The sequence below is a fragment of the Mus musculus genome, chromosome 5 (genome assembly GCF_000001635.26).
Source record: "Mus musculus strain C57BL/6J chromosome 5, GRCm38.p6 C57BL/6J".
NCBI classification, from domain to species: Eukaryota; Metazoa; Chordata; class Mammalia; order Rodentia; family Muridae; genus Mus; species Mus musculus.
In genome coordinates, this window is record NC_000071.6 from 28,318,210 (window position 1) to 28,344,588 (window position 26,379).

At 39.7% G+C, this 26,379-nt stretch overlaps 1 protein-coding gene across 4 annotated transcripts in view; it reads left to right on the forward strand.

Annotated features, from left to right (window-relative positions):
• Positions 1 to 26,379, forward strand: part of Rbm33 (RNA binding motif protein 33) — a 102,409-nt gene that overhangs the window by 1,374 nt on the left and 74,656 nt on the right. For 2 of the 4 annotated variants that reach the window (XM_006535733.4, NM_028234.1), the window contains exons 2-6: positions 12,902 to 12,980; positions 17,613 to 17,661; positions 18,765 to 18,841; positions 20,787 to 21,099; positions 24,186 to 24,305. In XM_006535733.4, the coding sequence (XP_006535796.1) occupies positions 12,902 to 12,980; positions 17,613 to 17,661; positions 18,765 to 18,841; positions 20,787 to 21,099; positions 24,186 to 24,305 (638 nt within the window). The remainder of the gene's footprint in view (positions 1 to 12,901; positions 12,981 to 17,612; positions 17,662 to 18,764; positions 18,842 to 20,786; positions 21,100 to 24,185; positions 24,306 to 26,379) is intronic. The other 2 variants (XM_006535734.4, XM_006535735.4) reach the window with 1 other exon arrangement.

Consider the following 26,379-nt stretch of genomic DNA (forward strand, 5'->3'; position numbering starts at 1 on the left):
GCAGATTCGAGGCTTTCTAGTTAAATGCTTAAAATACATTTTGTCTACTCTACCTGATTAGAGAAGGTAAAAACTTAAGGTTTTATATGTGAGTCTCAGTGTTATGGGAGCCCTTGGGTCAAAGCTGTTTTTAAAAGATGAAGATGATATTTTCATTTTCCATTTTTTCTCACTAGTGTGGTTTGGTTTTCCAGAGGCTGTGTGGCATGTGAAGACTTGACATGGATGGCTTGGGGACTATGCGCTTTTATGATCTTTTAAGTTTCTCATTTAAAACTTTAATAGTAAAAACTGATAAATATCCACACAAATAAAACTTGAGGGCTGTATATTAGTTTTTAGCCAGAAAGTTTGAGGGTTGTAATTTTAGAAGGCTAGATTGCCTTTTTGGAAGTTTGGAATTTTTCTTCCATCTTAATATCTTGTCAGCATTTCCATTGCTTAGACTTAATCCAAACTCCTTGGGAAAGTAGGCAAGTTCTTTTGAATATTCACCTTGGTGCTCAGCAGCTCTGCAGTCCTGGAACTGCTGGACCTCTTCAGCCCATGTGCAGTACACTGTTCCTGCCTTGAAGGGGTTACACTCCTATTGGTAGTTGGTCATCTCTGAGGCTTACTGTTGGGTAAGTTCACCCTTTCTAGTTCTTTCTGAACCCTGGCTGGTTCAACTTAGCTGTTTTGGCTCAAGCTCTTCTCAAGCTGATCGATCTGGCTTCTCTGGGATGGCTTCTCCTGGATTGCTCTGTTTGGCCTCACACCAACTCTAGCAACCTTTTCTAATCTTCTGGCTTCTTCTCATTTTCTGGCTTGTTCTCTCCTTCAACCTGTCTTTGTAAAACTCGCCAGTAAAACTGCCCCCTTCCTCCTTTTCTTTTTCCTTCTTTCCCTTTCCCTCCCTCCCTCCCTCCCTCCCTCCATCCCTCCATCCCTCCATTCCTCCCTCTCTCCCTTCCTTATTTTCACTTATTGTCTGCCACTCAATTAGACATCCCTTTCAAACATTGGTGCTTTCTTCTATAAACTAACTTTACCTTCCTTGTTTGGGATTAAAAGTGTGTACTAAGGGCATGTCTGTATTCCAGCGGAGGGATTAAAGGTGCTAAGGCTGAGATACAACTAGAAACATTTTTTTTGTTTTTGTTTTGTTTTGTTTTGTTTTTAGTAAGTAACACAATCTTGGGGGGATCACAGTGTGATCAAATATCCTGTAACTGTCTCCTGATTCAGCATGCTCCGGCTCCTGAGGGAGGAGGCCTTACTAGAGAAATCATTGGCTTCTATTTATCTGTTTGCTACCTCAGTGCCTCCCTCTCCATCTAGTAACACTCTTATTTTCTCTTGAACAATTACCTTAATCTGTAAATTGTTTTTTAAGACCTATGAGGACAAGCATATCTGCCTGCTTTGCCATGCACCCCAAATTCCTGACCTTGTACATGTGTTCAGCATATACTTGATAGATGAGTTAGAGATTGAAATATTTCATTTAAAAGAAAACAATGCCCTTTCTCTTGTCCATTAGATTTCCAATGTTTGCTGTAGAACCAACAAAACCATTACACTGGAAATATTTACATTGTAGGTAATACCGTCTTTATATCTGTAGATTGCTTACTTGACACCTCGGTTTAGCATGTCACCTAGCACAGTGGCTTTCGAGTTTACAGTTATGGCATTATGATTTAGTACTGCACAAGCTTCATGGGTAGTTCTAGTGTGTACTGTGCCATACTCTGAAAGGCTGCTGTGTACCTGGCATGGGTTTATAATCCCAGCACTTGGGAAATTGTGGTGGAAGGATTGTGAGTTTGAGGCCACCTGGGCTGCATAGTGAGAGTCTGTCTTTACCTGCTTCCCCAACAAAACCTGGTTATTGCCTAATCTAACTGCATTGTTAAACTAAATCCATTAAATGTCCCAGAATTGTCAGTTTAAAATTAATCTCAATATTGTAAGGGGTTGGTGGTGGTGGTAGTAGTAATATTTTCAATGTCTAGAATGTAACCAGAAACTAATGGTATTTCTAGGTGGCCAAAATAGATGACCACAGAGGTACATTTATGTCGGTGTGAGACTTAGGTCTTACAGGAATAAAGTATGCCTGTAACTTTAGATAGTAGCTCTTGCCAAGTAAGGGTGGGGGAAGCATGGGGTGCTTGCTGCTGGTAAAAAGAATATTGCACCTGTAACATTGGACATAGAGATCAACATAAATGCAAAAATCGGTCTTTAAGGACACATTATAGAGCAAATAATAAATTTCATGAGCTAGTGCTTACTTTGCAATAGAAAATGAAAAGTTAGAACATAAATTTTAGCAAAAAACCTTGCAACTGATCTGTATGTTAAGGCCTAACAGTTTATAAAGTAGCTCATGAACTGGGATGTGTGCCTTGTCTCACAATTTAACAGTAATCTTGGACCTTACATACAATGGATTTATAGGTGAGGAAACTAGAATGTACTTGTAAAATTTTGTTTCTTGGGTCAGTCTTACTGAAGAAAAAGATTAAGAAATTTTAGACATACCTAATGTAAAAAGAAGGAGCCCACTGTCAACATTTATCAACATTTTGATGTTGCTTAACTCATGGATTAGGTTTTTGTTTTTGTTGTTTTGAGGCTGTGTTTTTGTCAGTTTAATGTTACCTCAGTGGCTAGACAGGTTTAGTTCTACTGTGTCTGGCAAGTTAAAATGAATTTTACAGTGACCATAAGGTATGTTTGTGACACCCTGCACACATATAATATATGTGATCATAAGAGTATGTGTAGGTGTGTGTGGAGGACAGTGGTCCATGTATCACTCTTCACCGTTTGGAGACAGGATCACACTGAGCATGGAATCCATCCATTTGAGGTATTTGAGGTAGGCTGTCGGGCCAGTAAGCCAGAGGGACTCCCTGACTCTTCCTTCTCCATCTTTTAGCATAGGGGTTATGGATGGACTCAAAAGCTTCTGGTCCAGTTTTTTATGTGGGTATCGGGGATTTGGACAAAGTCTTTATGCTTGTGTGGTAGACCTTCATTAACTGAGACTTCTTCCCAGTCCTTGAGTGTAGTTTTTCAGATAGGGAAAGATCTGTTGTATACATAGCCACCTTGGAAGGTAATCCTGTACATACACAGATAACTGTATTTTTAATAGTGAATAGAATGTTTATCACTTTGGGTTTGCTTGTTCACTTGAGAACCATTTCTTTTCTGTGTCTAGGTTAGAGATGCATTAATCTACCATTAGTATTTCATGAGCATCTTTTTTTTTTTTTCTTTTTCACTGTAGGGTCTTGCTTGTGCTAATGTCTCAGATGGATACCTTTAAGATTGGGTTTACTGAGGCATATATATGGAGAGTTTGGGTAGCTACTTTCTAGTCATCCTTAATACTTGGTACCGTTCTGTCATTCCATCAGTCAAATATTCCCTTTCTCTTTTAAATGAGTCTGAATTTTTGCTAATGTATGTGGGAAAAGTAGCTTCAATGTTGTATTTTATACTACTTATAGTTCTCAAATGAATCTTTATGTGCCTTGTAATGACGTGTTCATACATTCACTTTTTAAAAATTGGGCAGCAAATGTATTTCTTTTTTCTAAGTTCTTGTTTTGATGATTGGCCCTTTGGTCTTCCCTGTGACCTTGTTTTAAACTCAGTGTGGCAGTTTTAGCTTTACCTTGTGACATGTATCTGTTCTTGAATATTTTCCTCTCAGAGTTCTCTGTGTCACTTCCTCTTTCCTTTTCACATACCTTTGTATAACCCAGAAGGCCTTGTTTTTGGCTATGGTATGAACTTGGGCCTTCTGTGCTTCCATGTACTGAAGTCCCCATCCTTCTCTTATGTAGGGTTTCTAGTTAGTAGCTTTTAAATATTATGGCTTATTAGCATGTTGTATGCACATGTTCTTGTAACACGGCATGTGCTTTCCAGAATGCTTTTTGATTAATCTGGTGCATTAAAAACACTGAACGTTATAATCACTACTCGGGAGTTTGTACAGAATTCTGTTGGTATTGTGACTTGGATTTTGAGAGGTTTGTTAACATAATTTAAGGTTTTGTTTTTTTTTTTTTTTAAAGATGTGTTTATTTGATATATGTGAGTACACTATCACTGTCTTCAGACACACTAGAAGAGGGCATCAGAACCCATTACAGATGGTTGTGAGCCACCCTGTGGTTGCTGGGAATTGGACTTCTTGAAGAACAGGCGGTGCTTTATAGCCACTGAGTCATCTCTCTGGCCCCTTGTTTTTCTTTCTAATAGTTGACATATTGTCGTTTTAGGTGGTCTATTTTTTTTAAACAAGGGGTTATTTTTTATATGAGTTTAATTTATGTATATGAGTACACTGTAGCTGCCTTCAGACACACCAGAAAAGAGCATCAGATCCCATTACCATGTGGTTGCTGGGAATTGAACTCAGGACCTCTGGAAGAACAGTCAGTGCTCTAAACCACTGAGATATCTCCAGCCCTATGTTGTTGGTGGTTTTTTTAAATGTTTGTATGTATGTATGCATGTATGTATGTATGTATAAGAGTGTTCTATTTACATGTATGCCTGCATGACAAAAGAGGGCATTAGATCCCATTATAGATGGTTGTGAGCTACCATGTGGTTATTGAACTCTTAACCTCCAAGCCACCTCTCTAGCCCTAGTTTGTTTTTTCCAACCTTTACATTCTCAAATGTCTTAGTATTTTATACAAAAGCTCCCCTGTTGCCTTTGGTTATTACAGGGTTTCTGTTGCTATGATGAAACATCTTGACTGAAAACAATTTGGGGAGGAGAGGGTTTATTTTAGCTTATGCTTTCACATCACTGTCCATCAGTCAGGGCAAGAACTCAAGGTAGGAACTGATACTGACTTGCTCAGCTTGGTTTCTTGGACCATTACTGCCCCAGTACATTGGGCCCTCCCACACCAAATACCAATCAAGAAAATGCTCTGTATACTTGCCTACAGGTCAGTATGATGAAAGCATTTTTCTCAAATGTGTTCCTTCTTCTCAGATGACCCTATCTTGTGTCAAATTGACAGAACACTAACCAGGACACTTTGGTAATTGAGACAGTTAAAACTAGTTGGATTCTGGTTTTAATAATTGAGAAATTTAGATTTTTCTAGTTATATAGTTGTATCTTCATCTGTGTTTCTCTTTTTTGGAAGTCAGGTACTTGAATAGAAAGTATTGGCTGTCCCTCCAATACCAAGTCCAGTACAGTGGGTAGTGAGAGATGTCTTGATCTCTTTGTCTTGGTTTACAGTTTAGTGGCTGATTTTTAAATGTCTTACCTTGAGTGTGACATTTGCTATGTAGGTTGTTGATAGTGTTTGAATCAAATACTTCTCTGGTTGCAGAGGTAATCATGGATCTCCCTTTTCCAGTTTCTATTTTTTTTCTTTATTTTACTTTTGGTTTTCCGAGACAGGGCTTCTCTGTGTAGCCCTGGCTGTCCTGGAACTCACTCTGTAGAGCAGGCTGGCTTCTGCCTCCCAAGTGCTGGGATTAAAGGCGTGCGCCACCATGCCCAACATCCTTTTCCAGTTTCTTAGCATAGTGTTGTGTTAATAGATTCTCAGTGTTGAACAAACCATGCATTCCTAGGTTCAATACTTCATTTATAAATTTGTTCTCTGTTTTGCCCACAGTTTTCTTGCTCTGTATGCATTGTTAAAGAGAGAAAACATCTATATGCCCTGTTAAAGAGAGGAGCCTCCCTCCCCCCAAATATCAAGTTTGATTTTAGGTTTTAATCTTTGATTACAGAGGCTGTTTCAGTTGTCTTTGCACGAGAGTGCACATGGGCTGTATGCTGCTTCTTAGAGGAAGTTCTGGGGAGTTTGGAAAGTAGTAGTGTTGGAAGATTGCTCGACTGTGAAACTACACATGGGCTTAAAGTTCTTTCTATTTCTTCTATCATTGTACCTTTTAAAGCTTTTTAAAAATTGAAATGTCAGCTTTAGTCTATTTTTTGTAGTATTTTTTTTATATTTTTAAATTAATACTATTACACTTTTAGTAGTATACAATAACAGGTTTTAGTATTTCAGCATTTTTTATACAGTGTGTAATGTATTTTTTATCATATTTAACCCTCATTACCCTATGTAGTCTCTTTTTACTCCTACTGATCATCTTCCTAGTTAGTCTACCTTTTTTGGTGTTTCGAGTTTAGTTGAAGTTGGTTATGTGAACATGAGTGAGGGACTTTTTTTTTTTTTTTTTAAAACACAGAGAAATAGGCAACCTAACAGTGGTGGCTGTAGCATTGAAGAAAATTTCTCTTCCAGCAACCATTAACTAACTACTAGTAGATCTTCATGGGGGTGGGGTCGTCCTTTTGTGTCCTTCCACTTAACTGCATTAACTGCCTATAAACCCTCTGGAAAGGTTCAAGTCTTATAAGCTCCTCCCCCATCCTTGATACAGTGTTGAACAGTCTAGTCTTGTGAGGTAGCTGCTGTGAGTTGATGAGTGATGTGCCATGTCATGTCTGGAAGCCAGCCTTTCTCCAGCTCTTAGACTCTTTGTGCCCCCTTTTCTAAGATATTCCCTGAGCTTTGGATGGGGTGATAACAGATACTTGATTTAGGGCTGAACATGGAACAGTCACTTTCACCACTTTGATCAGTTTTGAGTTTTCAGTAACCACTATAAAAAGAAGCTTCTTAGATAAAGTCGAAGAGCAGCTCTTACTTAAGGGTGTAAGTAAAATATTCAGGAGCAGTTTGATGAGTACATTTGCCTATTTAGCCAAGCAACAGTAGTAGCTTCCCCACAGTGTCTTGTGACCCTCTCTAGCCATGGACTGTTGACTAGATGTATAGTTGTAGGAATAATTCCTTTCTATGGAGCAGGCCTTAAATCCAATTAAAACATCTAATTACCCTCATCACAGTCATGGCACTGTTGTACCAGTGGGTACATCTCGCCTATGCCTATATTATATGTGTAAAACATATCCTATATTATGTGTATAAAACACATTAAAAAGGCACACAAGGCTTTTTCCCGAACTGTACTTGTGTTTTCCACCTTTTGCTTACTATAATGGCACTGTTGTCAGCACTGGTACAGAAATAACTTTAGGTCCTCTATTACTTTTAGGTGTATGGGAGTGGCTTGTCACATTAGTTATTGGTTTTGGGACCCACTCTAATAGAATAATTTTTATCTGAACTAATTATATGTGCAAGGTCTTTGCTATTTGTAAATAAGGGCATGTTCTGGGGTTATAGTGATCAGGACTTTTGATGGGCATTAATTATATGTAGTATAATGGAAGAATGGGTCTTGTTTCTGATCCCTATGCACAGTTTCTAAAAATCTTGGAATTTGTTCTCTTATGCTAATGAAATGAGTGGAGAGGGGTTTTCTTAGCTTTGAAATGGGAGCTGGTTGTATGAAAAACCAACAATGTGTGTTTAAGGGGTTAGATGTTGGTGTTCAGCGTTATAAGGGATGGTTGATCTAAAGAAAGACCCTGCAGAATGAATTTAGGCTTCTCAGTAGCAGGGGATTAGCCTCTCAAGTACTGAACCTTAAACTCATTTTGCATTATTGTTGCACAAAAGGCAGTGTCAGTTTCTGTATAGCAAAATCTCTGATCTGATCTAGGGGTTGTCAGAAGGAACCATTATCTAAGCAGTTCTCAGCCATAGGAAGCTTACTGGTTTGCCAGGTATGTCTCAGAACTAAGTTGTGCAAAAGCTCTGAGAATCCTTCAGAAGAGCAACCCCATAAAGCCTCAGCAATCACTGACTATTTACAAAAGGCTACCACAAAGTCTAGGTGCCATCATTCCAGAATTCATGCCATATACAATGGCTCTGCTAATATCTGCTACAGTTTAGAACTTTGAACTCCCGACCTTCCAGGAATGCAATCTCAGTGTGCCCTTATTGTGGACACATCAGTGAGCTGAGAGGATGGCATATCGTGTTCTTCACTAACTCTTCACTCAGTTGTCTTTGTAAAATTAAATTAGGTTGACTTGTAGATTGTACTAATTTAAACAGCCACTCTGTAGCATCAGCACTTCCCTTTTATGTTGACAATCCCAGAACCAGGGGTCCATTCAACAGCACAGCTCCTACTCACTAAAGATGGCGGATGAGGGCCAGGCTACCCACTGTGGTGTTTGGGCAGGCTCAGGCTCTACAGTTTAGCGGACTAGTCCACTGGGAAAGAAAGAGCTGTTGGCTTTGTTTTCATTTGCCTTTGGGAGAGTAGATGTAGTTTCTGATGATGCTCAGTTTGTCAGATCTTCCATTGGTTTTTGTATTGCTGTTACATAAAAGAATCTTTGCTTACTCTAAGAACAAAGGTTTTCCTTTGTTCTTTTACAGAGTATTGATGCAGATTCCTTTGTTTAATTTTTGTCATGGCCATACATTATGGGTGAATTCTCCCTTACCTTATTATATTGAGGTATTTAAAGATATTCCTGTTAGGTCGCTGGCTGGCTAGGGATTCCAGTAACCTCACTCAAGAAGGGATGGAATAAATAGTATTTGCAGAAATGGTTTGGAAGTCATTTAATGGATAACAGCCTGCCTGAGTAATATATGGAGCAGCTGTGGACATGGGGGAGATGAATTGTTACTCTATTGCAGTATTCAGTATACATCGTTTTAAATGAAAAAAAATCAGCCTGTACACTAGAAAAGTATGACCTACTCACAGGAAGAAAAGAGATAGGAACCACCTACCAGGAGGCCCAGAAATATTTTGAAGTAATTGTCTAAGAAACTTCTAGGCCACAAAAGAAACCAAAACAAATGTATTATGTACATTATTAGAATTTAGGAGAGCAGCATGCTCAGAAAGAGAGCAACAAAGAGTAATTTCAAAAGGGGAGCAAGGGACATTTCTAGATCTGTAAAGTACAATCTCTGAAATAATCTCTTGACAGTTCAGTAAGAGACTGAGCAATTGTGGAGGTCTATAAAAGTATCCATTTAATGGAGAAGTGGGGAAAAGCATGTGGGATACCATGAAGTGTGTACTTGAACACATGTGCATGCCCTGCTCAGAAGACCACCGGGATGGCAGACAAAGGCTAAGAACCCCCTACATTCAAGTAGAAGATATAAATCTGCATATCTAAACACCACAAAGCGGGTGGCTAGATGGAAAATTATTTACAGTCAGGAGACTAGAAAGTCTCTGGGGGATTTGGATGTCATACCCTTTCATTCCAGTTCCTGGTGATACTTTGTCTAGAAGCCTCACTGTCTGGTCTGACATGGGCCTTTCTCTGTATTATGTCTTGTCTACAAATTTCCTTTTCCTCATAAGGACACCAGTCATTGACTTAGTGTCTTCTTAATGTCCAGTGTTATCTCAACTTAAAATCATTTTCACCTTATTTCAGAAAACAGTAACAGGAAGTAATATTCACACATCACATAGTTCAATTATTGTGGATCTGCTAACCACAAGATCTTGTTTGCAGCTTTCTGTGCATATAATTTTCAGCTCTGTGAAGGATAGTTTTGCAGGCTATAAGGCACCCTGAGTTTTCTGTTATTGCCTGAACCCCCAACTCCTGGTTCTGGAGATAGGCAGCATTTACTCTAGTTACCTCTAGTTACCTTGTAGTGATGAGGCCTTTTCTCTTTCTCTTGGTTTTCTCCTTGGCTTTGGCTTTGGGACATTTTAGTCTGTCTGTCTGTCTCTCTCTCTCTCTCTCTCTCTCTCTCTCTCTCTCTCTCTCTCTCTGTTTATTGTGTTGTAAATTAAATTTGTTGAGCTTTTCTAGATATGAAAGCTGATTTTCAGTAAATTTGGGACGTTTTCAGCCAATCTTTAGATGTTTTCCCTGTTCCTTTGTACCATTTTTCTGGTATTTTTGGTTTATATTCATGGGATAGTGGTGGTCCACATTTTTTGCAATAGTGGTCATTTGATGCTTTTTTCCTATTTTGCCTGTTGAATCTGCTTTTGTGACCCCTGTCTTGTAAATGAATTTAGTCTGTTTGATTGATTGAGGCAGGGTCTCACACTGTATCCCTGGCTAGCCTAGGAATACTTCATAGCTTTGGCCAGGCTCGTGCTCATGACAATTCTCCTGCTTCAGTGTCCTAAGTGAGTGCTAGAATTACTCATGTGAGCTACCATGCCTGGTTCCTGTGATGTATTTGATTTTTAAATGTGTGTGTGTATGTGTGTGTGTGTATGTGGTGTGTGTGTGTATGTGGTGTGTGTGTGTGTGTGTGTGTATGTGGTGTGTGTGTGTGTGTGTGTATGTGGGGTGTGTGTGTGTGTGTATGGGGTGTGTGTGTGTATGTGTGTGTGTGTGTGTAGGTGTGTGTGTGTGTGTGTGTGTGTGTGTGTAGGTGTGTGTGTGTGTGTATGTACACACATATAGATCAAAGAATAACTTGGGGGAATTGGTGTTTGATTTCCACCTTTCTGTGGCTTCTGGGACCTGAAATCCTGACAAATTCTTTACCTCTGCTGAGCCATCTTGTCAGCCCTCGTGTTATTTTTAATTTCAAGATGTATTTGGTTTTGTACTGGTTTGCTTTTTTATGTGTCCTTTGCTATGGCACATTAATTTCTAGTTCTTCCTAGTTTGAACATAAATTTTTGAGCATAAATATCAGTGATGGTTACTTAAATGTCCTTATGAACCTCTCACAAGCAGTTTCTGCTGTCTCTTCCCTCTCATTTCCATGTATGAAGGGTTATACCTTTCTGTTTCTTTGATGTATGCTGTGTCATAAGACTTTACCTGAGGAGAGGGAAAATACACATGCGTCCACGCACGCGCGCACACACACACACACACACACACACACACACACACGCACACGCACGCACGCACACACACACACACACACACCTATTCACCCCAGATAAGAAATTCACTACAGGCCAAAGTATGGATACCACCAAAGTCCAATTTGTTGAACCAGTGAGTTTTATGGGGGTTACTCACAGGAATATGGGTAAAGTTACTTAGAGCAGCAGAGATGACTCAAAGACAGCTCTATCACTAAAGCCTACCCCAGTCTGGGTTTACAGCTCACAAACCTGGGAACCTGGAGCACACTGCACAGCCCGTAGGCAGCTCAATATGAAGTCCTTTTCAAGTGACTTGATCTAACCCTTTACCTTGCAGCTGGTCTGGTCTGATTTCAGGATTCTTCTTTTCAGCTTGGCTGGTCTGAGTGTCTTTCCGAAGCCTTTTTCTCCCCTCCTGAATGGGTATTTGAGATAATACTGTGGTGTGACTGTGAGTGCTGGTTTCCCTACTTCTCCTTGGGTTTCTTACTGTTCTTTGCTTGCTGATTCCTTTGCTGACTGGAGTGTGAAGCTTCTGCTTTCCTCTTGAGAGGGACTTGTGGGTTGAGCATCTGTCCTACACGTGGTTCTTGGTGTGGGAGAAGGGTTCCCCCTACAGGTGAGCCTCAGGAGCAGGTAGGCTGGGGGTGTGGTAAAAGATACCAGAGGCTCTAGCCCTCAGCTAGAGAACCAGGGGCAGGCAAGGAGCCCTATGATTTTGGAGGAACACTGGGTCTGTTGCTGCCACAACTCTGAACATGTAGTGAATTTCTGTAATCTGTATTTCACTTGGTTCCTCTCAGAGACTTTATATAGTAAATTTTAAAAGGCAGCCTATGGACCCAACCCTCCTATCCCCTCTCTGTAGCCCTGGCTGTCCTGGAACTCACTATGTAGACTATGCTGGCCTCAAACTCACTATCTGCCTCGAAACTCATCTATCTGCCTCTACCTCCTAAGTGTTAGGATTAAAGATGTGCACCAGTACTCCCTGCTAAAAACAGTTTATCAGGTTCTCTCCGGAGTCTTAACTGGGTAAAGGATTGGTTTTAAAACTTAGTGGCTAATTTTACAGTTTGTGCTAGATAAATGCCCTAGGCAATAGGTATTTGTATCACTCAAGTATCTGGCCTGAGTGGACTCTGTACAATCCCCCCACCCCCCTCCCCGCAAATCCCTTTTGTTTTTGTTTTATTTTTGTTTTGGTGACAGTGTGTCTGTAGCCCTGGCTGTCCTGGAACTTACTTGCTCTGTAGACCAGGCTGGTCTTGAATTCAGATCTGCCTACCTCTGCCTCCTGTGTGCTGGGATTAAAAGTGTGTGCCACCACTGCTAAGCTTCACATGAAAACTTTAATTTCAGTTTTTAGTGTTTTTTTAACAATAAAAATAAATGCCAGGTGCCTCTCCTATTTTAAAAATATATTGTCACACTTAAACTTCCAGCAAATTTGTAAGACAAATAATTACTTGATTTTACAAAAGAAAGAAAGAAAAGGGCTCTGTCTGTTTCTGAGCTCTCTTTGGCTTCTCGTCACCATATTGAGATACAACTATGCTGTATGTGTAAACTGTATGTTTTACGTGACAGCAAAGCACCCACTGCTGCTGTCTGCTCTGATTCCATGCCTTAATGGCCAAATTCATACCAAGTTAAGTATAATACAGTTGAAAATTTGCTCCTTAAGATTTGACAGTTTTTACTTTTTATAAATTGCGACCAGTAGAAAACTTTTATGTAGCTTCCATTATACTATTACATATATGTATATGTGTTTATGTACATTATAATATATTGCATTATAATTATTACTGTTACTTATTTGGAAAATGTAAAGGTTGAAAATATTGAGTCTCTTAACTTTTATCAAATCATTTGTGCAGTAACAGTTATAATTTAAAAATGCTGTTCTTGCTGTATTTTCATGCCTAGTAGTCAATACATTTTGGATTTCTTTTATTAAAAAAACTAATGCTTCAGCATGGCCATATATGGATAATGTGGAGGGTTAGGCTGGACTCCTAAGGAAGCTGGTTTCCTAGCGACGGCCTTGTGTCTGTCTTAATGTAACAAAACTGACTTGAGTTCACCTAATTCACAGATGATGACTTTGACCAGTTTGACAAGCCTGGTGCAGAACGGTCCTGGAGAAGAAGAGCTGCTGACGAGGACTGGGACAGGTATGCCCACACTTGGGCTCCCCCACTGTGCCTTGTGTGATGTTTGTGATCCTGTATTGAATACAGATCTTACCAAAGATAGTATGCTGGCCCTTTGGTGCCCTCCCTGTCCTATATGAACCTCCCTGCTGGACTGATGGGAGGTCTCTTCAGGCTGCACCAGGGCCAGGTCCAAGTTTATGTTGTAAGTAGCTGTGTGGAGCACGTGCACACTTCCTCTCTGTTTATAGAACAACACTACGAACATTAGGATGCCCCAGTGCCTTTTGGTGTATATTCTACCCAGTAGTTAGCAAGACTTTAAACATTTTTTCCATTTTAATATCAATTAACTTTTAATTTTGTTTCCCTAACTATTACTGCAGGTGAACATGCCTGCTTTATAAACCACAGTTGCACACACAGTGGAAAACAGTTGGTGATGGCTGATGTCATCTCAGTGTGGTGGGTGCCTCTTGGGGGAGCTCTACTGTTAGAGGAGGCATGCTGTAGGTGCACTAGGTGTAGGCTGGCTATGTTAGGTGCTGAGGCAAGTGAGCAAAAAATATACTATGGGTATGGATTGATTTCATTTAAGAACAAGTGCCCAGAAGTTTACAGGATGACTTACAATGGACTCTTGGATGATCAACCTAGATAGACGAGTTAGCCGTTCCTGACTCATTCAGTGCTCAGTCAGGATTCTAGAGAGGACTGTTAGGGTGTGAAGGAGATGGATCTTATTTGTGTGGGTGAAGGTGGGGGTTGGGGGTTATCAGTTTTTATCTATACGGTCTGCAGACCCCTCAAATCAGGTTAGCTGGAAACACTTGAAAATATTTCTTAAATATAAACTTTACACATACAGCCATATTGCATGTAAGGAAAATCCCTGACTATACATGCCTGACTATTGTTCATATTTCCTCTATTACCTGTTACGTTTGCATGTGTGCCTGTATCTTTGCATTTTCACACAGTGCAGGTACATGTCTGATTTCCTATGGTTTGAAATTAAATCCAGATAAAGGTCTGCATTTTGAAGTGTTGGTTCTTCCCATTTGTGTTGTCTGTTGCTACAATGAACTGCTTGGACAGTTAACATAGGAAGTTGTGTGCCCCATAGTTTTGGAGGCTCCACTTTTGTAATTTGCCCCATTAGCTTTGGGCCTCTGATGAGGAAGCATATCATGGGAGAGGTACATGGTCAAGTAAAATCACTCATGTATGGTATGAGCCAGAAACCTACTCATGTCCCACTGTTTCCTGGGACCTCTCACTAGTCCCTGTCTACTCAGTCCCATTACCTTTGCAGTATCACCCTGGGCACCATGGTTTTAACTGAATCATGGCCTTTGGAGGTCAGAACTGAATCTTTTAGTTCTTTGTGAAAGAAACAAAATGATGTTTTCTAGGATTTCTGCCTTGCTGCTTATCTGTATATAGTCTAACTAACCCCCTTGTATTGTTTGTTCATGAATGTAGGTATAAAGGTTGTTCACATTGATGTTTTAGTTTAGCGGTGTGTGGAAGCCTCTCATGTCTGTCTTGTTATCTCCACTAGGAGCCAAACACTTCTGGAGGATTTAATTTAGTCACAGTGGTTTGTTTCCTCTAGTGTGTCTGTTAACTAAGAAGTTCTTCTAAGGCACAGATTAGACAGGTGCTTTAGTCAGGGTTTCTATTCCTGCACAAAATACCATACCAAGAAGCAAGTTGGGGAGGATAGAGTTTATTCAGCTTACACTTACACATTGCTGTTTATCACTGAAGGAAGTCAGAACTGGAATTCAAGCAGGTCAGGAAGCAGGAGCTGATGCTGAGTCCATGGAGGAATGTTACTTATTGGCTTGCTTTCCCTGGCTTGCTCAGCTTGCTTCCTTATAGAACCCAGGACTATCACCCAGGGATGGCATCACCCCCAAGGAGCCCTCCCCCTTTGATCACTAATTGAGAAAATGCCTTACAGCTGGATCTCATGGAGGCACTTCTTCAACTGAAGCTCCCTTCTCTGTGATAACTCCAGCCTGTGTCAAGTTGACACACGACCAGCCAGTACAACAGGAGATTTTCATTTACTCTTTTCCAAAGTAATTACCCATAACATCTTCCATTCCTGAGCATTGGTTTAGAATAATTTTAAAGCATAGACTCTTGTGTCCATTGTGTTTAATCTGTGGTAATTATTCTCTTATTGTGGTCAGACTGCTCTAATAGTCCCTTAGTTAGAATTTATACTGGTTGGCTCCTGAGTCTGCCTATTGATGAGACTTGTAGTTTTTGGCAGCTTCCTTCCTTCCTGCTATGTTGGTTGGTCATGGTGTGAGGAAGCCTGGTTTTATTACTCTTTTCAGTATGGGTAGCAGTTGTCTCTGTAAACCAGCTTCTTTTCCCACATGGTCTGCAGTATGGTGTTTGCATATTCTAGATTCTGTGTTTTGAATGTTTTGATACTGTTTAAGTATCAAACACTTTCTGCCTGCTGCATAATGGAGAGGTTTTGGAAGAGTAGTTATTTTGAAAACCTCTTGTCATGTTGTATTAGTGGAGATTTGCAAGAGAATATGGTGATGCTGACTCCGCATCTGAAACATGTTCAGGCAGTATAGGTGCACCCTGAGAAGATCTTGACTGAGAATCATTTAATGAAGGTATATTTAGGGAGCAGGCTTAAGGAATGAGGGTTACTTACCCAGAACATAGTGGTTCCTGTGTAGGCCTCAGGGGAGGGCTGGTCTGGGACTGAATCCAGAAGCTGCAGGCGGGGACATCTATGTGAGCCATTCCTGGAGGACATAGTCAAAGTCCAGAATGAGTTGAAAGAGTCTAGAATGGATAGGAACCAGAGGGCAGTAACTGAGTCAGTAAACTGAGTTCTCAAATAGTGGCTATGCTGTCATACATAGCCAGGTGACTGACAAACACAGTCACTCAAAATCAGTTTCTTATTTTCAAATGCTTTTGCTTGTTAGTACAAGTTGCATATTCTTTGTAGTTTTTCTGGTATAATTATGAAGCCCTCTCTTATTACCATCCCAATTAATGTGTCCTGAGAAAGTGATATTACTTCCCAGTTCCCATTTCTTAAAGCTGTGGCATGGAGAGAAACTCATTTTCAAAGAGGTACTTGCATGATTTTGTTCATATAGAATCAGGTTCTCAAATAAGGTGTTGGCTGGCAGCTTATTTTCCTACTCTCACAGGAGGAATGTAACAGAAGATAGCCAAATCCCATATGACTGGTTTAAAAATGTTGGGAGGAATTATGTAGAAGTCAGAAAGGTAGTCTTTAAAGTCCTTGTCTTGCATCTCTCTCTTTCTCAGGTTATTTAAGCTCTTGTCCATATTTCTATTTATGAAGTGAGGGTATGAGACTAATTACAGGGTAACTTACAGTAACTCAGAACCTTTAGTATATGAAGTGAGTGATCTTTTTCAAGTTGTTTCTAGTTCTTTCAGAACTAGATACTATAACATTGTTGTTTCTAGTTCTTTCAGAACTAGATACTATAACATTGTTGTTTCTAGTTCTTTCAGAACTAGATACTATAACATTGTTGTTTCTAGTTCTTTCAGAACTAGATACTATAACATTGTTGTTTCTAGTTCTTTCAGAACTAGATACTATAACATTGTTTTTTCTAGTTCTTTCAGAACTAGATACTTTTAACATTTTGTTTCTAGTTCTTTCAGAACATACATAGTAAACGTATGTGCTGGTGATAAGAATGTAGAAACAGAACTACTTTGGGAACAAAGATAACAAATGGGAATGGGGAGAAGAGGGAATACTTATATACCTGAACGGAAATGGCCTTTCATAAGGCAGTGGAAAGTATTTAAACCTTCTTGATGTGTTAAAGGTTCCCTCTGGAGTCTTGAGAAAACCTGTTCCTAGGCACTTTATCACAAAAGCATGCTGGGAAACCTGAACCTGGCAAGTGACCACTATGATTTGCATTCTACACTCCTTAGTTACTGCATATAATTTTATAACCTCATCATAATTTAAAATTTTTCTTTAAAATATTTAAGGTAAGTGTGTGTGTGTGTGCGCGCGCGCGCATGCATGCATGCATGCCATGTGAGTGCAGTGCTCTTGGAAGCCATAAAGGAGTGCTGAACCCTCTGTGCTCTACTTGCAGTTCCTTGATACATGGAACTGAATTCATCATCTGCAGGAGGGGGTGCTCTGAACTGCTGAGCCACTCACTGCTTCTGCTCAAATATCTTAAGTGCCTTTTGGTTTCTGCTAGTTGGATGATCATCAGATGGTTTCTTGTGTGTGTGTTTTTCTTCCTCCCTGATTAATGATATTGAACACCTTTTTCTTCACATCATAAGTTTTTAAAGATGGGGGAAGCTTTAGGTGTTTTTCTTGATTATTTGATTATTCAGCAGGTTCAAAGGGAATAAAGTACTCTCTACAGTGCTGAGCTTAAGTCTAGTAAGCCACCTTCTGTATTGAGCCTGTCCTTAGCTGACAGACAGACTGGTCCATGTATCCTTAAGAATATCTATTCTTTTTGTAGAGGAAGGAAAGTGTAGCTACCTGGAAGTTCTCATACCCTGCAGCCTTTACTGGATTTCTGAGTGACTACTGTTCATTTTCTAGTCTAATAGGAGTGACATTTTGCATTTTTCTTTCCCCAGTGAACTGGAAGATGACTTGCTTGGAGAAGATTTACTGTCTGGCAAAAAGGTAAAAAAAAAAACAAAACAAACAACCCAGGGACACACCCACATCACTTGTATATGGCATAGACTTTTAGAAAGCCAAGCATGGACCAGAAGTTTGTAAATGGAGTGATTGTTTTGTTGCTGTCAATTGAAATAGAGAAGGTCTTTTTTTCTAGAATTATTATTGACTCTTAGTACTGTAATAAAAAATACACAGTTAAGTTTTTCCAGTTTTACAAGCTGTAGATGTCAGACACTTACTGTTTCATTTAGGAAGTAAAAAATCAAGTCAGTTTTTCTTTCTTCACTTAAAGTTCGTGTGTGTGTGTGTGTGTGTGTGTGTCTATCTGCCCTTTGGAAGGATATGCCCCTTTTAGACTTAGGAATACTTTTTAGTAGAGGAAGAAAGTTGAACCACCCCTCTGCCTAGAATATTGAGACATGTTTAACCCAGCCTAGAATTTAGAACTCTAGCGGATCACTCTGACGCCTCTACATGCTAATGAGACGGGTGACAACGTTGGAAGACCTGAGCTATTATTTGTATTTTCATGTCATCTATTTGGGAAAGCCAAAGTTATGTTTCTAATTGACCTTAAAAACAGCTTGTATCAGATTTGTATCTTTTGACTTGTTTAAAAACTTGAGATTTTTTTTCTATCATTATTAGTCATTTTAAGATTACCATTCTTTTTTGAAGCTGACCTTCAACTTATAGAGCAATGCCTACCTGTGCCTCCACGTGTTGGTATTAAAGACATGTCATCATGCCAGGCAAGGCAGCCATTTGTGTTTATTCTGGTTAAGAAAAAGTTGTTAACAGATTCCCTTCCAGGGATGTCTTACTTAATCTTTTTCTTTTGTGCTAGAATTATAATGAATGTGACCATTATGCTTGCTTGGTATTTACTTGTCTGTGGCATTAAAAATTTCTCAGGGGTTAGCCAGTAGGTTGTATGTGAGCTTTCCAGATTCTCTGTGGTAATGCCAGGCTGAGTAAACCTGGAGGATGGCAAGAGGTGGAGCAGTAGGAGGTTAGAAAGAGCCCTCTCAGGGTGAGCTGTGCTTGTAGCAAGGCTTCTTATGGAACTGGCATGTGTTAATTATGTTTCTCCTTTTAATTAGAACCAGTCGGATTTGTCAGATGAAGAGCTGAATGATGATCTGTTACAGAGTGATAACGAAGAGGAAGAAAATTTCAGGTACTCAATATTAGCTTATTAAAACTGGACCATATTTAACTAAATTGATGAGGATTGTGTATATATTTTGTATTATAATGAATAATTGAATAATGTGGTATTGGTAATGTACAATTAAATTTTGAACGAGATATTCTTGTATTCTGATTTAGAAGCCATATAGATTGTTCCCATAAGTAGGTCACTGGCTTAAAGTCATGTATGCCTTTCAGAGAATGTTGTGAAAGCTCAGTGCTCTCTGCCTGGAGTGTAGTGGTCTCTGACTTGATGCAGGTGACTGCAGTTTGATGTTGCTGATTTTGTTTTCCTTTTCAGACAGTTCTTAATTGATACTATTCCAGAGAAGTACTTAGAAATACTCACTTTTCTGTTTTAGGCGGAAACATGGGAAAAATATACACATCCTTCTGGGTTATAAATGTGATTGCAGATGCATCATGTGAAGGCCATAGATTTGAAACCTGTTTTTTCACATGGTTTGTGACTAAAAGTATACTTTTAAATTATTCTACTAGCAAGATACATTTGCCAAGTCTCTTCATTGATATCACGAATTGTATTTAGATCTTTTGAGTGAAGTTGGCCTTGAAATGTATCTTTGGAGTTTGGCAAGATGTTTGAAGTCTATGTTGTGCTCAGCTTTGCTGTATAGGCTACTCGCTATGACCACAGATTTACTTTGTGGTCTTGAATCTGAAATCTCATGTGTGTGTATGTGTGAGTGTGAGTGTATGTGTGTGTGTGTGTTTAAGTACATATATTTAACCTAATTAAAAAAAATTGTCTGAATATATGTCAGTGTAGCACTTGTGACTTCTGAGACCTGAAGGGTGTCAGATCCTCTGAAACTGGAGGTATAAATGGTTGTGAGCAACTCTGTGGGTACTGGGACTAGAACTTGGGTCCTCCAGAAGAACAAGCCAGTGTTCTTAATAGTTACACCCTATCTCCAGCCCCTGCATTTGAACTCTTACTTTGAAATGTTTGCACTTCAGTAGGTAATGATAACAATTATGTATAATAAGAGTTTTGTAGCCTTAAGACCCTTTGCTCTCTTATGAAGAAATTACTAGTTTTTTGAGTTTAGTTTTTGAGACAAGGATCATATTGTAGTTTAGGCTATTCTGACTCATGTCAATCCTCCTGTGTCAGTATCCTGAGTACTGGCATTATAGACGAGCTACCGTATCAGTTATTTTTAAAAAATATATTTGTGACTAGCATTTCATTTGAATGTTGAGATATACTTTTACACAGATACTTAATGTTTTGATTTTCTAAATAGCTTATCATGTTTTTGGTGGGGGGGCGCAAATTGTTCTTACCATTCTAACTCTGGTTACTGGAGAAGTGGCTTAGCAGTTAAGAGTATTTAGTGTTCTTTCAGAGGATTCTCTATTTGTTTTCCAGCATCGACATCAGCACCTATAATCACCTGTAATTCCAGTTTCAGGGGATCCTGTGCTCTCTTCTGGCCTGTGGGAAACAAGCATATATGCAGTGCACATACCAAATTACACACACCAAAGATAAATGTAACTGACTCTTATAAACAATTCTATGCTTTTTCTGAGTATAGAGTAGTATTCTTGTTTTCTGTTAGCAGTTCAACCAGACAGAGTCTGTTTCATTTTATAAAAGTAGATGGAAATGCAAAGTGTTTAGTTTTAGCTTTGGATGTTTGTAAGCCAGACCAGCTTCTTCATCTGACTGACTTCATGTTTTAGTCAGTTAACAGAGCTGAGAAGTGGCGATGCCATCTGCATTGTGGGTCAGTGGCCCTGGGCTACTTGGAATCTAGTGCAATTGTATTTTACAGATTGTTAAAGTACACTTACCTATGTGGATATTTTGTTACCTGTGATTAAGTCTCATAACTCAATTAGGTAATGATGCAGCTATGAGCCTCCTCTCAGTGTATCTTTTGTTGTGTTTTGTCATCTAGTTCTCAGGGTGTCACCATCAGTCTGAATACCACCTCTGGCATAGTTACATCATTTGAGCTGTCTGACAACACCAATGACCAATCCGGAGAACAGGAATCTGAGTATGAACAAGGAGATGATGAGCTAGCCTACCACAAACCTGAGGAACAAGAACTGTATACTCAAGAGTACCCAGAGGAAGGACAGTATGAAGGCCATGATGCAGAGTTGACAGAAGACCAAATAGAATATGGGGATGAGCCAGAGGAGGAGCAGCTGTACAGTGATGAAGTGCTGGACATCGAAATCAATGAACCTTTAGATGAATTTACAGTGAGTCTTTTCTCTTTTGAATGGCCAAAGATAACATGGCTTCCTGCACATAGGTTTCTAGGCTGATTTAAAATCTATTTACCTCCCATGGGAAGGAGAGAAATTAGACCTTATTATCACTGTCTGCCAGTTTCTTTATCAGAGCTATGACAAAGTTTGTGTTGACAGCTTGTTTGGCCACTGGTAATGCCCCTTTGTCATTCTGGAAAGCTGCAAAGAATTGTGACCTTGAGGATTGTACCCTAAGGAAGAAAACAGCTTTGTGTGGTGGAAGCACACTGTCAATGTTAGAAGTACTTAATGCAGAGCCTTTATCCAGGCTTTAGACAAGATCTGATAAAGTCCTTCTAAGGTGAAAAGATTATTGACCTGCTAAAGACATCTTTAAGGTGTTAATATTCCACAGTGATTGATGTCCTGTCTTCATTCATCCTTTTCATACTGAGAACTGTCTAAACATGAATAAAGAGGTTGAGGTTAGTTTAGAAAATGTCACATATAATTTGTTATCTATCTGTAATCAGCAAGCTAAGATGGTTCTGGTCTTCATTTCAGAAAGGTTTCTTTAGTAGGTAGTGTTTATTTTTATTAAACACCAGGAAAGAATTGGTTACTGGTGGCAGATTAGTTGTTTATCATAATGGTATATTATCAGAAGAGGTTTGTGTTCTTAAAAAGTTCCTGATGACATTCATGCTGGAAAGATGTTATTGCTGCATTGTGTAATGCCTAAGGGTTTCATTTCATTGGGATTCCATGTAGGCAGAGAGGAAAAGAGGTGTGTAGAAGCCTTGTTGGTGGAGTAGCACCCTGGATTGTGGTACCATCATTTAGTGTGTGCTTGCATTTGAGAACATTGGCCAACAGCTAATAAGTCTTGGTCTTTTATGTCACGTAACAGCCTCCTTTACTAGGGTTGATGATACAGAGTCTGAAAATACTTTGTTCAGTCATACTGGGCTTTGGTGTCTCAGGAAGTTGAGGCTTGTTCTTCTGAAAGTGTGTGTAGTTTGAGTCGTGAAACAGCATCATAGAGCCTGCTGCAGTCTTGTGGTCCTGTAAGGATGTATTCTAGTAATCAGTCAGTAGCTAGATAGTGTCTCCTGGTACTGCTTGCTTACGGGAGACACCATCATTCAAGCTGCTTGTTTAACCCAAGGTCTTTCGAAAATGTGCTTTTCCTCTAGTGTTTGACTATTATGATTTATTTCTAATATTAGCTGTTCATTTCTTTGGTCCTCTACTCTTTAAATAGTCAGCACATCTTTATTAATTGTAATTCATATAAATATTGTTGAACCATAAAAAGCATAGAAGAGAGGAAGTACTCACACAGAGTAGAAAGTGTGGCTAGGGTGAGTTTGCTCAGTTACATAGTTCTTGGGGACTTGTAATGAGAGAACTTGTAATCAGTGAGAAAATTTCCCTTGCATATATCTTTGTCCAACTTAGGACCACATAAAGTCCCAGGAATATACAAAATCCATTTAAATAATTTAGCATCTTGTGGTCCAAGATTCAGGTACTGAAAAGAATAAAATATTTAAATTGAAACTGTTATAGAATTCTTACATGAAAATGAATTACTTTTTTTCATATTTAAAAAAAAAAACCTCAGAAACTTTAAAGTTTCATTTAGAAATTCTAAGTATGCTAATATTTCATACCTGGATGTTCTGTGAGCAGTGGCAGTCTGGTGTTGGAGATAAAGCTATTATCTTCTCTCTCTGTGGATACCACAGTGATAGTGTCTGAAGTGACTGACTACTCTGGGTGGGAAGAAATCAGAATTAAGCTGTGGAGTGCTTTGCTCTTGTCCAGCAGCTTCGATCTGTCTCAGACTATCCCTGATGTGCATGTTGCTATTAGACCGGTAAACACACGAATAAATTCTGTCCCCATGTACCCTACAGGTATGTAGTTTATTCAGTGGTTTAATCTGGTTCCTTGTCCTAGTCAGTATTTGTTGACCTGATCTTTTAAAGCCAGAATTAACTCTGAAATGTGACCCTACAAGCATTGGCTTTCTGTGAGAGCCTACTACCAAAACTATGCATTTGGTGCAGAACTGGCTATAGAATCCATAAGGCCACACTTTGTAACTGGAAGGGATACTGCCACATGTGAAGAATGGGAGATCCCAGGGATGTTGAGAGACTGCTTAGCGTTGTTAAGTGAATTTTGCAAGCACCATTGTTGGTGAGTGTGACTGCATCTTACCATCTATACTCTGGTAGCAGCAAGAACTATTGCTCAGTAGCCAAGAGAATAGTATTTGTTGGTGACATTAAAGTATATTCACTGTGAAGTTAGTATTGAATGAGATTTCATAAGACATTGTTTTAAAATCATGTTCAGATTTCCCGTTTGTGTAAAGAGTAGCAGAATGATACATTGTGGATTTGGCTGAAATGTTGCTTTGATGGGATGCTAACAGTTTTTGTGCAAAGTGGAATGCACTGTCAGCAAGCATCATCTTGAGAAGCAGGAGGGTCATTTCTCCCCACCTCACTACTTGTAGGCAATGCCAGTATCAGTCTGCTTTCTTTGTCAGTGTGGTGTTCTCTGGTCACCTTGTCTTCTGTCTACCTTGCCTGAACTCAGAAGGAGCGAGCTTGCCTACTGATAAGCCCTTTCCATTTCATCCGAAACCTCACCCAAGACAAAGAAAGGCTTGATGAAGAGTCCACTATAGAGTGATTTGTGAAAAACACTTTGTCAAACCGCCCCACTCCTGCTTTTGCTGTTGGCCTCAGGTTGGCAAGGGGCATAGAGAGCAGCTCCTGCTCCGGCCAACTCCTCAGTGAGCACACAAGCCTGGGTCTTGTAAGGCTTTTTTCCTTTGGGCAGATATGAGAGCTGCTCATCCGGGGCTCTGAAGCTGAGCAGTTGTTGCTCTCATCGCTGGAGCGGCATGTATATTTGGTTTGCATGACTGCGGAGAAAGCTCTTTTGCTATGTGCTCTGTCAGGGCATCCCCACAGTAGAATGTGTTAAAATAACTCTGCATGAATCGTAAGTGAAAAATGGTTGAAACAACCAAAAGCTTTGTGAGAAAAATGTTTCTTCTCTTTAATGGCCGTTAGGATGAAGAATATTTGCAGGCTTATGGTGGGCAACAAGGGCTGCAAGTGCGGGAAGACTGTGAGGCTGAAGATGACTTAGATGAGATTACTGATTCCCAGGTTGCTTCTGAGACCCACGAGGTACTTGTTCCTGAGTTTCTTTTCTTCCACAATCAAAATGAGAACCTTTTTTTTTTTTTTTTTTTTTTTAAAGTATTGGTGAAAAGTCTATGCGTCTCGGAACTGTGTGCCTTGTAGTAGAAGCCCAAGCCTGGGCCTAGAGAAGTGAGTTCTGGTGCCTGTGAGAAGTGTGTGCTCTGGAGTGGAAGTGCTTGTTTATTTGTTTCTTTTTATTACTGCATATGTATGGTGTGAGTGTGTGTTTGTGTGTGTGTGTGTGTGTGTGTGTATGTGTTTGCTTGCTTGCCTGTGAGTATCTGTGCATGGCACACATATGAGGCAGCTTGTTTTGAAGGGTCAATCTCAGTTCATCAGGCTGACACAGGGCTGATTTTTAAAAGTGTTAATGTCACTGCTTTGAAATTAGGGCTATAATTATTTTAATTAGCTAATATTAGCTAATTTGCACCATTATTCAAGAAACAATGCAAAGTTACCTGTCTTAGGTTCTGTCTTAAACACTGAAACTTTCTGTCTCCAGAATGCAGTTTAACGTAGGAAGGAAGGCACTGAAAATTATTGTTGGGCATAGCAGAAAGTGATAGCTCCCAGGAGAGAGGCTCAGACTTGAGTTCTGAAGGGTCCTGAGTACTGAAAGGTCCTCTTGGGGAGGGCCCATGTCTAAGGCTGTGTAGAAGAATGACCTTTGAAGTACTCTTGAAAGAAGAGTGGTTTCTAGTAATCATGAGCTCCTGTCTCACTGAGAATTGGTAGCTACTGTGGCTATGTCTGTAACAGGTCATAAAGTCTTCTTATCCCTGGGTAAATTGTTAAAGCTTAACATTTTTTCTTCCTCTAATACTTTCCTTAATGTTCTTTTCTGCTTGCTAGAGAATATATCCACCAAAGCCACCTAGCACTCTGAAAGGGTAGATAAAACAGAAGCCTTTCCCTAAGCTGAATTTGAGTTTACTTTTTATACTTTGTGTCTCTTTGAAATACAGTAAAAATATAGAGGAAAAAAATAAGACTAGGGTAAGAGACTCTTCATCCCAGTTGTACAGTTGTAGAAGAATGTATCTAATCCAGGGAACCATGGCAACGTTGAAGAAGACTCAGAACAGACCGTCTGGTTTCCTAAAATGTTCAGTATCATTCCACTGAGCACATTGATGACCCATCTTAGGCCTGCAAAGACACTTGAGAAAGAAATCAAGAAGACCTGAAAGCAGGGAGCAGAGCAGTTGTAAGGCTGCCAAGGAGGTGGTCAAAGGTTGGCATGGAAACAATTCTGTGCATATATCATATGTCCTCATGGGATAAGCAAATGAGCTATAAGCTCATGAAAATATATTCAATAAGGTAAGAATTAAAACCTATTATAATACTGGCAAAATCAAGACTACTGGAAGATGTAGGAGTGGAACCCAAGCCTTTCTTTTGCTGTTCAGCATGGGAAGAAATGTCTGATAATTGAGAAAAGCTAGGTGATATACTCTCCCCTCAGCTCCTCCTTTGCTTGTTTGTAAATCTAAACACAACCAAAGTTTGGATGAAGATAAATTATCCTTAATGATTGTTTTTAGACTGTGGGGTTAGTTAGTTGTGACCAGTTTGCTTTTAGCCCCGGCATTGGGGTGTTGTAGACAAGTGGATCCTGATGTTCACTGGCCAGATAGCCTAGCAGAAATAGTAATTTTTGGGTTAGTTTAAAGAAGTAAAGAAAAGACTGATAGAAGACACACAGTGACCGCCTCTGGATGCACACCCCCCCACCCCCACCCCCCCAACCCCCCCCCCCCCCGCCATATCACCCCTCCCACACTCACTATAATAGTTTACATTCAGTGAATTAGCCATTTACATCTCAAATGATTAAGTTTTTATGCATGCATCTATCCAGGTTACCATTTTGCCAGCATCTGTGGGATGCAAGCTCTACAGCTCTACACAGCTACCTGCCTGATGTCTTTTCAGAGACCTCCAGTTAGGTGAAGCTGGCATTTTTGGCTTTACCACAAGAAATAATTTTAGAATGAGTTAGTATGGAGCATATTTAGAGTTCATGAAGAGGGGACAAAGAGAGATTGCACAG